This window comes from Ziziphus jujuba, chromosome 8 (assembly GCF_031755915.1).
Source record: "Ziziphus jujuba cultivar Dongzao chromosome 8, ASM3175591v1".
In the NCBI taxonomy this organism is placed as follows: Eukaryota; Viridiplantae; Streptophyta; class Magnoliopsida; order Rosales; family Rhamnaceae; genus Ziziphus; species Ziziphus jujuba.
In genome coordinates, this window is record NC_083386.1 from 20,501,562 (window position 1) to 20,518,465 (window position 16,904).

The 16,904-nt window shown below is 33.3% G+C and overlaps 1 protein-coding gene across 1 annotated transcript; it reads right to left on the reverse strand.

Annotated features, from left to right (window-relative positions):
- Positions 1 to 11,901: 11,901 nt before the first annotated feature.
- Positions 11,902 to 15,818, reverse strand: LOC107413842 (putative receptor-like protein kinase At3g47110). Its single transcript, XM_016021890.3, has 2 exons — positions 13,187 to 15,818; positions 11,902 to 12,263 (listed from the first exon to the last, which is right to left on the reverse strand). Exons 1-2 carry the CDS (start codon positions 15,816 to 15,818, stop codon positions 11,902 to 11,904), a joined length of 2,994 nt encoding a protein of 997 aa, XP_015877376.3.
- Positions 15,819 to 16,904: the final 1,086 nt, after the last annotated feature.

The window sequence follows — 16,904 nt, forward strand, 5'->3', positions numbered from 1 at the left end:
ATCCAAATAACCAACAAGTTTCAACTCATCCTTTGATTCATACCAAACTCCATATTTACTAGTACTATTAAGACACCTAAGAACTCTTTTGGCACCTCTAAGATGAGTTTGGTTGGGTGCTTGCATGTATCTTACATAAATAATATCCGACCTTGATGAGCACACGTAAAGCAAACTACCAATCAAAGATCGATAAAGAGTAGGATTTACCTTCGATGTGCCATCCTCCTTTGATACGTCTCTCCTTGGATCATTGGAGTGCTCATTAGATTGCATCCTTCAAGATTAAATTTCTTCAAGAGATCATTGATGTACTTTTCTTGTGATATAAATATTCCTCTTTGGCATCACATTACTTCCACACCAAGGAAGTAATTCATTAAACCCAAGCTAGACATCTCAAACTCCTCAATTTTATGCTTTAGCCTATCCATATTCCTTAGGTCCTCACCGGTGACCAACAAGTCATCCACATACCAAGAAACCACTACTATGCTTCCTTCAATCCTCATATACAAGGTAGATTCATTTTGACTCCTCCTAAAGCCATGTCCAAGCAAGTAGCCATCAATCCTTCCATACCAAACCGTAGATGCTTGCTTAAGACCATATAGGACTTTGTGAAGCTTATAAACCTTATCTTTATGCCCTTGAGCCACGTAGCACTTGGGTTGCCTCACATACACTTCTTCTTGCAACACATTGTTCAAAAATGCCTATTTATCATCTAAGTGAAACACACTCCATTGTTTGGTAGTCGAAAGAGCAAGTGATGAGGATTATCATGGGAGCATTCAAAGATGGAGTCCTGAGCCATTGGAGTTGCCAACTAGACCAATTACTAGAGCTCATGCAAAAAGGTTTAAAGAAGCATTGAATGGTTTTATCTGAGAGGTGCATATCAATCAAGAATAAAAGAGTTTTGCTAAGGAAGAATCAAAATTGGCAACAATATTGAGTATTGAAGGCTGCGGATATGAAAGCTTGAAGGAAAACAATGTTAAGGGCAATTTGATAATTTTCCAATAGCATGATGATGTGGCACTTTGATGACAAGGCATCTTTGGACATGTAGCATGACATGTGGAGCTAAGTGATTGTCCAACATAGCTTGAAAAGAAAGAAATAAGCTTGTTTCCTTTTTAGGCCAATTAGGTGTCTTACTTGATTACCAAGTTACTTAATCACCAAGTTTTACTATTTTAGTCTTATTTTGATTTTAGGAAACCTTTAATTTTATTATGTTTTTAATTATTTTTTGTTGGAAAATTGACCAGTTTCCTAATCTTAAGTTGCTATGTAATTAGTCATTTTCCTAAACTATAAAGGAGTTGACTAGTCAAGTTTAAATTAGGAAATAAGTTAGAATTTATGGTTTTGAGTTTAGAAAAGTATTTTGGATGAATTTTTTATTATTTTTGCATGTATTTTTGCCTATAAAAAGGCTTCAATTTCATTAATACAATAACTTTAATTTTTAGCAAAATTTAATACTTGTGAGACTTAAACCTTTTGGCTCTCTAACAACTATCCTTTAAAATTTTCTAACTTGAGAATTAAAGTTCAATCCTTGACTTATCAACAAGGTAATTCTGCAACACTTTTGTAGCGTCATTCATTCCACTAGAACCTTAATCAATTAGACGATCGCGATTAGTTTGTATGAATCTAGGTTGGATTGCTTAGGATTGTATCAATTTGGTATCAGAGCAAAGTTTCTAATTTTCAGGTTTGATTGCTTATATTGCATTCAGTATATTTGTTATAGTTCTTCATTATCATCAACATCGAAAAAAAAATCTGAGAAAAATTAAAAAAAAAAAAAAACTTCTTGCATTAGATTTTTTTTTTAGTCCAAATCTTGATTAGGGTTTCTTGAGTATCAAGCTTTGTTTGGGTCTAAAACTTTTTGGTGTCTTTATTGTTTTCTAGTCTTGAATTTTGACCAAAATTGCATCAATTGTTCTCTTTGAAGAATTTGGTATTTGTGTGATCTTTTCTCACTAAATTCTAGTCATAAATTTTGCATTATCATCATATTATCTTGATAAAAAAAAAAATTATATCAGATTGCATCTTTACCGAAATACATCATTGGATTCGAATTGAATCAAACTTTATCCATTGGTGTAGTTTGTGAGTTGGGTTGAAATTCTTGGATTGTGATAGATATTTGGTGATATTTTTAATGATGAATTACTTGATATTTGGTAATATTCGGTGATGCATAAAAATTATAAAAAAAGTTAAAAAAAAATAATGTGAGAGTCAAAGTTTATTGTGAAGATTATTGAGATCTTGTTACTGATTTTGGTTAAGATATATATATATATATATATATATATATTGCAAATTAAGTGATTTAGGTTTGGCTAGAAAAAGGAGCACTAAGCCTTAAGATTCAAATAAACAATTAAGGCTGATTCAAGGTATTATTTTCTTCCTCTTTGATTCTTTGGTTTAATTGATTCTTTGTCATCTCGAATTGTCTTTTTGCTATCTAAATCACTTATTATTTCCAGATTTGTTATTGTGGTTAATTTGTTTTAATTCTTTGGTCAATTTCTTTCATTGGCCGAAACTAGTTGCTCTATTATTTGTTTTTACTTGTTTCTTGTTTTTCTAAGTTAGTTAATTCTATTGATAAGTTAATTGGATCTAAATTTTAGATTAGTATTGTTTGGGATTTAGTTTGCAAAGAACCAATAGATTTAACTGAGACAGAAAAAGGCAAGAGAATGTGAGCTCATTAGAGGGTAAAGCCAAATTAGTGTGCAAACACGAGTATTGAGATCTTAATTGAGTAAAACACATGAGCAAGTAAATTGTGAGGATCTGTTATATTATTGTGCTTTTATTACTAATCTTTTTCTAAAATAAATAGCACCAAAAATAGATTTTAATCCAAGACTTTTACAAGCTCTAATTGGTGACATGACGGAGAAGCTTAAGGCGGAATTCAAGGTTGAATTGAAGGCTGAAATAAAAGAGCTTAGGGATAAAGTTAATGACATCAAATCAAGGATGAATGCTTCCGTACAGCAAACCGCTCCACAAGTTGGAAGAAATAGAGAAAAAAGTGTGCAAAGAGATGAACATATTAGTAGAACCGATGGAGATGGATCGGAAGATGAAGAGGTTGATTCAACTAGTACAAGAAGGAGGAACTGTGGGGAAGACAATGGAGGTATCAAGATTAAAATACCTTCATTCCATGGTAAGATGGATTGTGAAGCTTACCTTGAGTGGGAGCAAAGAGTTTGAAATGGGTTCTGACTGTTATGATTACTCGGAATCTAAGAAGGTCAAGCTAGCAAATGTGGAGTTTCTTGATTATGCTCTAAAGTGGTAGGATAAAGAATGCACAACTAGGAGGAGAGCTGGCCAAGCACCAATTTCTACATGGGGAGAGATGAAAACTTTAATAAGAAAGATGTTTGTACCTAGCTATTTTTATCGTAATACTTATCAAAAGTTACAAACTTGTTCTCAGGGTTCAAGGAGTGCAGAGGAGTACCACCAAGAGATGGAGTCTCTAATGCTTAGAGTTAAGATGGTGGAGGATGAGGAATCCACAATGGCTTGTTTTCTTTTGGGTTTAAACAAGAACATTGCTGACCAAATGGATTTGCACCAATATATGGATCCTGAGGAGATGTTGCATATAACGATCAAAATAGAGCAACAACTCAAGAGGAGGGGTACCACACGTGTATCTAGTGCACCAAACCCTTGGAAATTAACAATCAATCTGTGGAGCACCAATAAAGCCAAACAAGATTTCAAAACAACTTCAAGGCCAAGAATAGAAGCTAAGGTCAAAAGTTCTAAGCCACTCAAATCACGTAAGTCCAATCCAATCGCTTCTCGTAATCGTGATATAATGTGTTTCAGGTGTCAAGGAAAAGGACATATAGCTAGCCAATATCCAAATTGAAGGACAATGATCATACAAGAAAGTGGAGAAGTAGAGTCCGAGAATAAGGATTCAAGTGATACTGAGATGCCACCGTTGGAAGATTACATTGATTACGGAGATGAGGAAGAGCTACCATATCATGAAGGATTGAATTTGGTGGTGAGACAAGCATTGGCATTGTACAAAGATGAGGAGGATATATAACGTGAGAACATCTTTCACACTGGATGTAAAATCCAATATAATGTATGTTGTGTGATAATTGATGGTGGTAGTTGTGCAAATATTGCTAGTACTTTGCTTGTTGAAAAACTAGGTTTACCTATATTTAAACATCCAGATCCCTATAAGTTACAATGGTTGAATGATAGTGGTGATGTAAAGGTGACTAAACAAGTTAAGGTTCCTTTTACTATAAAGAAATACATTGATGAAGTTTTGTGTGATGTAGTTTCTATGGAGGCTGGACACTTGTTATTAGGCCATCCTTGGCAATATGATAAGGATGCTTTGCATCATGGTCGAATTAAGAAGTATCAGTTTAATTTTAAAGGTAAAAGAGTTGTACTTACACCATTATCTCCTAGACAGTTATTAGAAGATCAAATAGCCATACAAAAGTCAATGGGGAAGCAAATAACAAAAGAGGCTGAGTTGCCTTCCAAGAAAGAGAGTGTTAAACCCATACGAGAAAGTAAGAGGAAAGAAAAAGAAAAACAAGAGGGAAAGAGGGAAAAGAAAATAGAGGCATTTTATACAAAACAGAGTGAAATAAAAAAAGCTTTCTTGAGTAAGAAGCCAATATTTGTAATGATGTATAAAGAATGTTATTTGAATTATTTAGCTAACCTTGATGATCCTGTTTTGCCTAGTTCTATTATATCTCTTTTACAGGAATATGAAAATGTATTTCTAGAGGAGATTCCTAAAGGATTACCTTCATTAAAAGGAATTGAATATCAAAAAGATTTCATCCCTAAAGTTTTAATTTCCAATAAACCTGCATATAAAACCAATTGGGAGGAAACAAAGGAAGGTAAGTGAATTTATTGATAAAGAGTATGTTAAAGAAAGTACGTTTCTTTATGCAAGTGATTGAGACTTTGCTAAAATTTATTTGCAATGTGAAAGGCATGCTAAAGATAAGTTTTATCTTTTCGATAGTTTCATCTTTAGGGAAGATAAATTATGCATTTCTAGTTGTAGTCTGTGTGAATTATTGATTAGAGAATCTCATTGTGGTTGTTTAATAGGACATTTTGGTGTATTTAAGATATTAGCTATATTGCATGAACATTTTTATTGGCCGTACATGAGAAAAGATGTAGAGAGAATTTGTGGAAGGAGCATTAAATGTAAACAAGCTAAATTGAAGTTGAACCCTCATGTATTATGCACATCATTACCTATTCCTAGTCATTGTTGGATTGATATTTCTATAAAATTTGTGTTACGATTACATACAACAAAGAGTGGTAGGGATTCTGTTTTTATTGTGGTTGATAGGTTTTCTACAATAGCGCACTTTATTAATTGTCATAAAACAGATGATGCATCCTATGCTGCTAACATGTTATTCAGAGAAATTTTTAGATTGCATGGTAAGCGTAGGACAATAGTTTTTGATAGAGATGCAAAATTCCTAAGTCATTTTCGGAAAACTTTATGGGCTAAACTTTGTACTAAGTTGTTGTTTTCTACTACTTGTCATCCTTAAATTGATGGTCAAACAGAAGTAGAAAATATGACTTTGTCTACCTTGTTAAGAGCTTTAATTAATAAAAACATTAAAACTAGGGAAGAGTGCTTACAACATATAGAGTTTGCATACAATAGGACTATTCATTCAACTACTAATGTTTTACCTTTTGAACTTATTTATGGTTTTAATTCTTTAACTCCATTAGATTTATCACCATTACCTTTAATTGAAAAAGCTAGTGGAGATGGGAAGAAGAAAGCTGAAGTGGTCAAGCTTCTACATGAGAAGGCAAGTACTAACGTAAAGAGGAAGACAGAGCAAAATGTAAAACAAGCCAACAAAGGAAGAAAGAAGGTTGTCTTTGAGCCTGGAGATTGGGTATGGTTGCACCTTAAAAATGAGACGTTTCCTGAGCAAAGGAAATCAAAACTTGTGCCAAGAGGAGATGGACCATTCCAAGTATTGCAGACGATTGGAGACAATGCTTATGCTAGATCTTTCAGATGAGTATAACATTAGTGTTACTTTTAATGTATCTGACTTAACCCGTTTTGATGCAAGAGATGATTTGAGGACAAATCATCTTCAAGAGAAGGGAAATGATGAGGATCATCATGGGAGCAATCAAAGATGGAGTTCTAAGCCATTGGAGTTACCAACTGGACTAATTACTAGAGCTCATGTAAAGAGGTTTAAAGAAGCATTGAATTGTCTTATCTCGGAGGTGCTTATCAATCAAGAATGCAAGAATTTTGCTAAGGAAGAATCAAAATTAGTAACAATATTGAGTATTGAAGGCTACGAATATGAAAGCTTGAAGGAAAACAATATTAGAGGCAATTTGGTAATTTTTCAATAGCATGATGATGTGGCACTTTAATGACATGGCATCTTTGGACATGTGGCATGATATGTGACATCAAAGTGGCTGTCCAATATGGCTTGAAAAGAAAGAAATAAGATTGTTTCCTTTTTAGGCCAATTAGGTGTCTTACTTAATCACCAAGTTTTATTATTTTAGTCTTATTTTGATTTTGGAAAACCTTTAATTTTATTATGTTTTTAATTATTTTTGGTTGGAAAATTAATTAGTTTCCTAATCTTAAATTGTTATGTAATTAGTCACTTTCTTAAGCTATACAGGAGTTGACTAGTCAAGTTTAAATTAGAAAATAAGTTAGAATTTAAGGTTTTAGGTTTAGGAAGGTATTTTGGATGAATTTTTTTTTATTATTTTTGCATGTATTTTTGCCTATAAAAAGGCTTCAATTTTATTAATACAATAACTTTTGATCTTTAGCAAAATTTAATACTTGTGAGAGTTATCAATTTCATTAATACAATAATTTTTGATCTTTACCAAAATTTAATACTTGTGAGAGTTAAACATTTTGGTTCTCTAACAACTATCCTTTGAACTTTTCTAATTTGAGAATTAAAGTTCAATTCTTGAGTTATCAATTGGGTAAATCTGCAGCCCTTTTGTGGCATCATTCATTCTACTAGAACTTGAATCAATTAGATGATCGCACATTAGTTTGTACGAATCTAGGTTGGATTGCTTAGGATCATATCAGTAAAGATGATTCTAATGGTTTCCATCTTTGCTGTGGGTGCAAATGTCTTCCCATAGTCAACTTCAGCTTATTGTGCATAACCCTTGACCACTGACCTTGCCTTGTATTTACAAATGGTGCCATCCCAATTGTAGTTAGTTTTAAAGATCTATTTGACACTAATTGCTTTCTTGCTTTTTGATTTAGTGATCAAGGACCAAGTCTCATTATTCTCAATCATCTCTATTTTCATATCCATTGCTTTTTTCCACTCTTTTTTCATTAAGGCTTGTTGCACACATGTAGGGTCACTAAGTGCAACAATACATCTCCATATATCTCGAACAAAGATCTCTCACTTCAACATTATCACCAACTTCCAAATTGGCTCTAATGATTTTTTGGAGTAGATCATCATCCTCCTCATTGTCTTCATCATTATTGTTTTCAACGTTTCTTTCTTCATTTTCTTCTTCAATCGTGGTTCATCCTCATTCACTAATAGCACTTCCTTACTCCAATCCCATTTAGCATTCTCATCAATCTTTACATCTCTAGTTATCTCAAGCTTTTTGGCCTCTAAATTAGAGACACTAAAATCTTTAGTATCCTCACTATATCCCATAAAAACACCAACATTGGCTTTTTTGTCAAATTTATTTCTTATGTGTGAGTGAACATGGAGAAAACACACACTACCAAATACTTTAACATTCTCCAAAGATGGTTTCTCTCCAAATCATAACTCATAGGGTGTCTTGTCTTTAATGGATTTGGTGAAGCATCAGTTTTGAATGTAGATACTAGTATAGATAACCTTGGCCCAAAATTTTTTTGGCATGTTCTTTTCATGTATCATACACCTAGCCATCTACATCAATGTCATATTCTTCCTCTCACATACATCATTTTGTTGTGGTGTGTATAGTACGGTAAATTGATGAATTATACCACTTTCTTTACAAAATTCCTCTAGAGATAGGCTAGTGTACTCACCACCATTATCGATTCTCAAACGCTTCAAAATGGACTTTGATTTTCAATCAACTTCTTGAATTCCATAAATTTTTCTAGAACTTGTGACTTGTGTGTGAGAAAATAAACCCAACACATCCTAGAATAGTCATCAATAAAGGTGAGAAAGTATCTACAACCACTCAAGAAAGACATACTCATAGGATCACACACATCTAAATGAACAAGTTTTAACTTCTCCTTGGCTCTCCATGCACCGATTTTAAGAAATGGCAACCTAGTGGATTTTCCAACTTGACAAACTTCACACACATTTTTAACATCATCAATCAAAGGCATATCATTCACCAAAGCATTTGTATTCTTCATTGTACCATAACTAGAATGACCAAGCCTTTTATACCAAAGTTGAGAAATGGATTCGACTTTCCCTTTCAAAGCCTGTTCACTATCTAGTAAATTCAATCTATAGCTTTTATCTTTCAAAGCAACTTTAAACACCTTATTTCCAAAAGTATCCAAAATCAAACAACCAACATAACCAAAGTTCAAAACATATCCCTTTTCAACCAATTGTGCAACACTCAACAAGTTTTCACACAATGAAGGCATATATAGAACATTTTGGATAAGTTTTATACCTTTATTGATATTCAATGAGATGTCTCTTCTTCCCTCTACATTAATGAAGCTTTCATTCCCAATCTTCACTTTTATATTGTAGGATCAATCAACCTCAACAAAGTTGGATTCTTCAAAAGACATGTGGTCTGAGCAACCACTATCTACCAACCAACCAAGATCACTGCTTGTAGCTTTAAGACATGTAGCCATAAATAAGATCTAGACCTCGTCATTCATAACATTTACTTGTTGCCGTCATTGCTTGCATACTATGCCAACATGTCCTCTTTGACCATATTTGTTACAAGTTGTATCCGGTCTCTAAAAGCAGTTGTTTGGTGCATGTTTATGCTTCTTACAATGGGATCATGACAGATAACCCCTACAATTTTATTGTTGTACTCCTTGTTGTTGCTGGAAATGTTGTTATTGTTGTTGTAATCTCCATAACCGATTCATCCTTTGTTCTTGTTCTAGTTCTTTTTATTCTTCTTTTTGTTTTGACTGAACATAAAAGTACTTTCCAATGACTTCTCATTTCTTATGGTTTTTCTTTGTTCGGTTGCTTGGAGAGCATTGATAGGCTCACTCAAAGCAATCTCTCTAAGATTTCTTGATTCCTTAAAGGAAGAAATCTTAGCTTCAAACTTTTTGAGTAAGCGCATCAATACTTTCTCTACAACCTTTTGGTCGGTCAATGGCTCTCTAAGGACTCTAATTTAGTTCACAACCTTTAGTAGTCTATCTGTGAAGTCCTTAACCTACTCATGTTCTTGCATTATCATTTTTTAAAACTCTCTTCTTAAGTTTAAAACTTGCATTTGTCTAGTCCTAGTGTTTCTTTGAAATTCTTCTTGCAACTTTAACCAAACTGCTCTAGCACTTGTACAAGACATGATTTTAGTGAAGATAGGGCCACAAAAAATGAAAGGCTATCAAGGCCTTAAATCCTTTAGCTATCTTGGCCTCATGTGCAAGTCTTTGTGCTTGTGTGGCATTTGCTATCAACTCTTCAACTTCATAACCTTCTTCCATCACATCCCAAAGTCCAAAGGCTTGTAGGTATGCTTTCATATTTATGCTCCAAATGGAGTATTTTTGACCCTCAAATTTTGGTGAAGTGGGTGGTGCAAAACTCTAAGAAGCCATGATACAAAATCGGATTTTGAAGATAGTGACTCTCGGGTTGGATTTTTAGTGAGTTTTCTAGCTAGATTTTTGTACCACTTCAAACCAAAAATGAAAGGAATAAAATGGGGGGTTTCTCTCACTAGAAAATAGGCTAGATAGAAAGCTCACAAAGTTTCTCAATGGTTCAAACAAAGCTCTGATACTATTTTGGAGTTTGGTGTGGTTTCGGGTTCACTTGGCTGTATACAAGGTATTAGTCTTGTGCACAACCTTTAATCCAATTTTCGATTTGGTATTTAGGTGATTTTTGTGTTTGTTTGTGGTATGGTGATATTGAGGTTTATTAGGGTTTTTACTTGGAAGTAAGAAGAAGAAGATGGAGAAGAAGAGAAGATGCTAAAGTAGACCATACATACTAGATAGCTCAATAATTATATTTTTCATTTCATTGTTGTATTATATTGGTACAAAACTTAGTTCACATATATGAAGTATGTGTGAGACCAAATAAAATCTTTAAAGCTCAAAATATACAAATTTCCCACCCAATAACTTGATAACAAAATATTCAAATACCAGTTGCACATGTAAAGGTATAAAGATGGTGAAAGTTGGTGAGATTTTGAATTTCAAAAATTATCTCCTTCCAAATCGGGTAAAGCTCATTTGACAAGGTGGAAAGCTGTGATATCTTCATCCAAATTGCTTGAATTTTGACATGTGACTTGTTGAAATATTGAAGGTGAAATTTAGAAAAGAGGAAGTCCAAAAGAATTGGGTAGGGCCTTCAGTTCATCTCAAACCCATAGGCCATAACTGTTGAAAATCTCAGTAGTTATGTCAATTTACAACTTGCATATCTTGGGCTTTCCAAGTCATTCTTGAGTCATTCTTTTTACTATATTTTTCTTTACAAGTTCGTTACAATATTTCAAAAATTCATAACGTGGTTCAAATAACACAATACGCTAGGCCCCACAATGGACCTATATTGCTGGAAATACAATTTCCAGCACATAGCCATTTTACAAGTAAATAGCAATACTCAACAAAAAAGGACAATTCCTAATATAGATACAACAATACTTAGGCAATCAAAAGACATTAAAAAGAGGATAAAATATAGATATAAATATCACTTTAAGACATTCAACAAAACATTTCTTGTGAAAAAAGAAAGAGGGTATAAACCTTGATAAACTTTGGCTTGCACAAGATGACAAAATTACCACATTTTCAACACATTTAACGTACAAGTAAGTCTTCTAAAGTCCCCCCCCCCCCCCCCCCCCCCTCCTTTTTTTTTTCAAATCCGTTTCTAGAGGATTAATTTTTTAGTGTTTGGCTAGAAGTGAAAATTTTGGGCTATATAAACAATTAAATTTATTGGTGTTGGGTAAAAAAAAAATTGTTTGTAATAAAATATATAAAACCAAAAAAATCTCCAAATAATATATTTTTTAAAATGAGCCACTTTCCACTCTACTTTTTCAAAATTATTGGGATCCAACCTCTAAAATTAGCCGAATTTTTGGAAATTTCACATTTCAAAGGAATTATTAAGTTTGATATTTCAAATGGGACCTCAGATTTTTTTTTTTTTTTTTTTTTTGTTGTATGATTCTTGGAAAAATTATTTTTCTATTATTTGAATAGTGTTTATTTTGAGGGAATGAGGCCACAGTAAAAAATAATTATAATTTTTGGAAAATTAGTGGCAAACTAAATTTTTTAAGATAGGTTTTAAACTGAAGAAATATATTTATATAATCTCATATTATCTTTATGTTTAAAAGGTGCAACTGTATGCGTTTTTCCATAACACATTCTAAACATTAAGCAAACTTCTACAGTAAAAACTAATTTGTGAGAAACTGGATTCAAAGATAATAAATCCGTGAAACCAATTCCTACCAAAGGTTACCACAAACCAAACTTCCCAAATCTTAATAGAAACTATATTTTTATTTGAGAGATGAGATTAAGCTCTCTAGCTAGGCAACTTTGTTTCCAAGAAGTAAGTCTCTCAACAAGCATAACTCTGTGACAACATTTTTAATCTCCATCCTCTCTCTTGGATTCTCTGCAGAACATGCAACTCCAATCCCAGCAATGGAAATCAAACACTCCTGAACTCGTTTTGTATTTGCGGTTCCACATTCTTCTGCTTGAAGAAGAGCAGGATCCAAAACTTGTTCTACTCTTGTAGGCAATGCCATCAAAAACAAGTTGTGAAGATTCAATCCATTTTTAAACATGTCATCGGTGGGTCTCTTTCCTGCAAGCATCTCTAGCAATAGAATTCCATAGCTGTACACATCTCCATATGTTGACACCTCACTTCCCATACCATACTCTGTACATTACGCATAAAGTATTTACGAACTTTGAACAGTGCTAAATACTTAAATTTTTAAATCAATCAATATATAGGAGCTTTGAAAATTTTGTGGTTATGATCCTCCTCTTTTAATAGTATGTAAACTGGAAAACAATATAACAGTTCAGGAACAACACAAGGGATTTTGCAACTGGGAAAACAATGCATAAAATAATACTATTTAGGGGAAAGATATTGTTATCCTAAGTGTTTTTTTCTTCTTTTTTGTATTGTTGTTTTATTTTAATTATTTTTTTCCTTTCGGTTCCAAATTATTTTAGATCAAATTTGACTTCTTCAATATCAAAAAAATTAATTAAACTTCTAATAACTCCTATTCCAATGGGAAATTTATCTTCTATTAAGTCCCCATTCTTGTCTCAAGATCTAATTTATTTAAAACACAATTACTTTTCATGTGCTAATTTTTTTATTATATCTCCTCGCTACAAGTATTTGAATTAGGTAACATTATATTGACGGTAGTCAGTAGAACCTGAATGAGACAGCATAAAAAAATGGAACTTATATATATATATATATATATTCCTTTTTTATCTACCGTACGTGATTGCTCAAGCGACTAAAATGAAAAAATAAAAAATAAAAAATGTAAAACTTTAGTGCAGTTCACATGAGCTAGTTGACGAAAAAACAAAAACAAAAAAAATAAATAAATAAATGTGTACACCTTATCTATATGCAATTAATGCTCTAGATTATTAACCCCAAAAAAAAAAAATTAATGCTTTAGATTATTTAATTCCACCTACTATTATGAACGAGTGTTTTTTTTTTTTTTTTTTAATCTTTATATACGAAGAAAATAGACTTTATTGCCAAAATAAATAAATAAATAAATAAATAAACATTGAAGTAAACAATAGGTTATAGATTACCCGGCGCAACGTAGCCGATAGATCCGTTTATTCCAACAGACTTGCTCTGAAACGAAGAAAACACACGGGAAGGGTCTGAAAGAAACCGTGCTAGTCCAAAATCTCCAACACAAGCAACCATTTCATTGTCCAAAAGAATGTTACTCGGCTTCAAATCACAATGGACGATCGAAAAATGACACTGATTATGCAAATAATCTAAAGCACTAGCCACATCTATGGCAATATTTATCCTCTGAATAATATTCAAGTGCCTCTGCTCTTGTCCCAACTCTGTATGTAGCCACTCATCTAGACTTCCATTAGGCATAAATTCATAAACCAAAGCTTTGAAATCATTTCCATGATAATCTATACTTGAACATGCAGTTACAAGTTTCACAAGATTTCGATGCCTAATGCCTCTTAGAGCTTCACATTCCGCTATAAAGCTTTTGCAAGCTTTAGAACTTTCCAGGTTGAGTACCTTTATTGCAACTGTTCTTTCTTCCATATCTAGTACTCCTCTGTACACTGACCCGAAACTTCCAGCTCCAATCACATTTGTAGAAGAAAACCCATTCGTTGCTTTAAGGAGATCACCATATGAAACTTTCAACGTTGAAATCGTCATTGGTGATCCAAAAGTTGAGTTATTATTTGTTTCTGATTTTGACCGCCGTCGTCCATGAAGCAAAAGGTAGAGAATTAAACTTACTAAAAGTAGTCCAGAAGAAATTGAGAAGGATATAATTAACTTCAACTTGAGAGATAGCACTTTCTTTTTGTTAGACTGATCAGATTTGCATCTGGGCAAGTTCAATTCCGGTATACCTCCACAGAGCTTTGTGTTTCCAATGATGGAAAGTGCACTTTCGTTGTTGAAAACTCCTTCAACTGGTATTTCACCTTCAAAGTCATTGAATGATAAATTTAACTTGGTCAAGAAGCGAAAACCTTCCAAAAATTTTGGTACTTCTCCAGATAAGTTGTTTCCGGCAAGGTTTATTTCTGCAATTCCTCTCAATGAACTTAAAGTTTGTGGGATGTTTCCTTGCAATGAATTTCCCTGCAAGTACAAATATACCAAAATTGTGCAACTACCAAGTTCTTGAGGAATTTCACCAGATAACTTATTTTCAGAAATGTTCAGATGGCCTAGATTTACCAATTTACCCACATCCCCGTGAATTGAACCCGTCAAATTGTTTGTAGATAAATCCAAAATCAAGGATAAAGATGACAAACCAATCACTTCTTTGGGTATGGAACCGCTAAGATTGTTGCTTGAAAGATTCATTGCCACCAAATCTCTGCATCTTCCAAGGCTTGATGGTATGCTTCCATGTAAGTTGTTTGAGGATAGAGATAATAGAATCAAAGAAGTTAAATTTCCCAGAGAAGATGGAATAGTACCTGAAAGTTTATTGGCATGAAGTAAAAGTTCTTTCAGCTTTTGGAGTTTACCTATGGAGCTGGGAATAAGACCAGTCAGTTGGTTTGTCCCCAACACTAACTGCTCCAAGTTGATAAGATTTCCAATCCCACTTGGAATGCTTCCACTTATCTGATTCTCGTCAAACATGATCACCCACATATTTGTTGACAAGTTGCTAACAGATTCGGGAAAGGCTCCGCCAAAATTGTTGTGATTGATCTCTAACATTTCTAAACTTGTGCAGTTGACAAGAGAAGAAACAAATTCCAAGTCACCAGCCTCACCATATCCCAGATTATTTCCTTGAATTCCCAGAAAATACAAATTGGACAAATCTGCAAAACTAGGCACTTTTCCGACGAAGTTGTTTAGTGAGATTTCAAAATATGTAAGTTTCGAAGCATTGGAGATGGAAACAGGAATTTGTCCATTGAACTGGTTGGTATGGAACAGAAGATTTTCGAGATTTGGAAGAGTATGACCCATATTAGGAGGAAGAGTTCCATGAAGGTTGTTCATATGTACATAAAAGTTTGTAATAGAAGAGAGATTGTATATGGAAGGAGGCAGAGTACCGCTCAGATTACATGAACCAAGCCCAAGATGTGCTAAACTCTTCAACTGACCAAAGCTATCCGGAATACTACCAAGAAAATAATTATGTCCTGCAGACAATACCTCTAGAGAAGAAAGGTTTCCATAAGAAGATGGTATTTTTCCAATCAAACTGTTTGAGCTTAAATAAAGTACCTCAAGCTTGGATAATAAGGATAAATCTTCTGGAAGTTTACCAGTAAGCTTGTTATGTCCAAGACTGAGATCTTGAAGACTAGAACAACGTGATATGTTGACCGGAATTTCCCCACTCAAGGAATTGTTTTGGAGGTGAAGAATTTGCAGCCGGGAAAGACGGCCAATCTCTGGAGGGATGTAGTTGAAAATGCTATTGTTTTCGAGGTGTAATTCCCTAAGGAAGCTCAAATTTCCAATGTGGGGAGAGAGATGACCTTTCAGCTTGAATGATTGGAGGTCCAACTTGGTAACTCTCTGGTGCTTTGGACTACAAGTAATGCCAGCCCACTCACAGAAATGCAGAGAACCATTCCAGGAGCTTAGAATTCCAAGAGGGTCGTCAATTATTTGAGCCTTAAAGACAAGCAATGACATCCTATCCGTTTCATTATTTCCTCCAAGTACTAGGAAGAGCCAAGTCATGAAGATAAGGATTTGCACAGAAAATGACCTAAGTTTGCTTATATTTTTCATGCTAGGCAGCTTTATAATTCGAAATTTTGTGAAAAATTTTGATTCATTGGCTATGAATCTGTGATGGGTGTGTTAAGCAAAAGAATGAGTGATTTATGACGTTATATACAGAAAAATACAACGTTATGTATGGAAACGTGAATGGTGAGTGCGTACATTCAGCGGAAGGCATTGAATATAGCTGTCATTATAGAAGGTTGAACATCAGGTTGCTTTATTAAATCTTTAAGGTATCTTTCTAGAAAGGCTAGCAATTAATTCAAGTATTGACTTTGTTTGGAATTGAAAGAGTGTTCAGACCAAAAACCGTATGGTATAATTATTTTATTATATGATGCGGAATAAAATATAATCGAACTACCCAAAGCAAAATTATAATTCAGTAGGAAAGCAACCAAAAGGAAAAAAAGAAAAAAAAAGAAAAAAAAAAAAAGGAAGAATCCACATATTTAAAAAGTCAAACAAGAACATGCCTTTCCTTAAATAGGACCCTTTATATGCTAGAAGATAAGAATTATATATACATATATTGGTGGAAAAGAAGATAAGAACTTATTGGTTAATAGTTTTTCGGTTTTTATCTTTATTTCTTTGTTATTCCTAAATGTCGTCTCATTTTGGACGACGTTAATACAAGTTGCTTGATTTAGGTTTATATATGGAATAATATTACAAGCACCATTTAGTCTAGATATGTTAATTAAAAGTATACATATTATTATTTGATTGAGTTATATTTATTAACACTTATTCTTTTAAAGATTTACTTATCAATTTTTAGGTTACATTAATATATTAATCAATCAAATTGTAATATGTATACTATTAGTAAGTATATTGATATACTAGGTGGTACCTATAGTATTATTTTTACATACCTATGTATATTTATTAACATTATGATCTTATGTTGTTGGGACTATATACAAATTTTATTTTTATACTAGCTGGTTTTGGCTATTATTGATTTTCGTTACTCTTGGACATGATTTTATTTTCAACAAGGTGTGTATTTATTAGTGGTCGAGGTCGCAG

Bases quoted from the DNA above. Each gene is read 5' to 3' on its own strand.
- LOC107413842 (XM_016021890.3), bottom strand. From the start codon at position 15,818: ATGACTTGGCTCTTCCTAGTACTTGGAGGAAATAATGAAACGGATAGG. The intron at 12,264-13,186 runs GTAATCTATAAC...CGTAATGTACAG, and splicing joins TATCGGCTACGTTGCGCCGG to AGTATGGTATGGGAAGTGAG.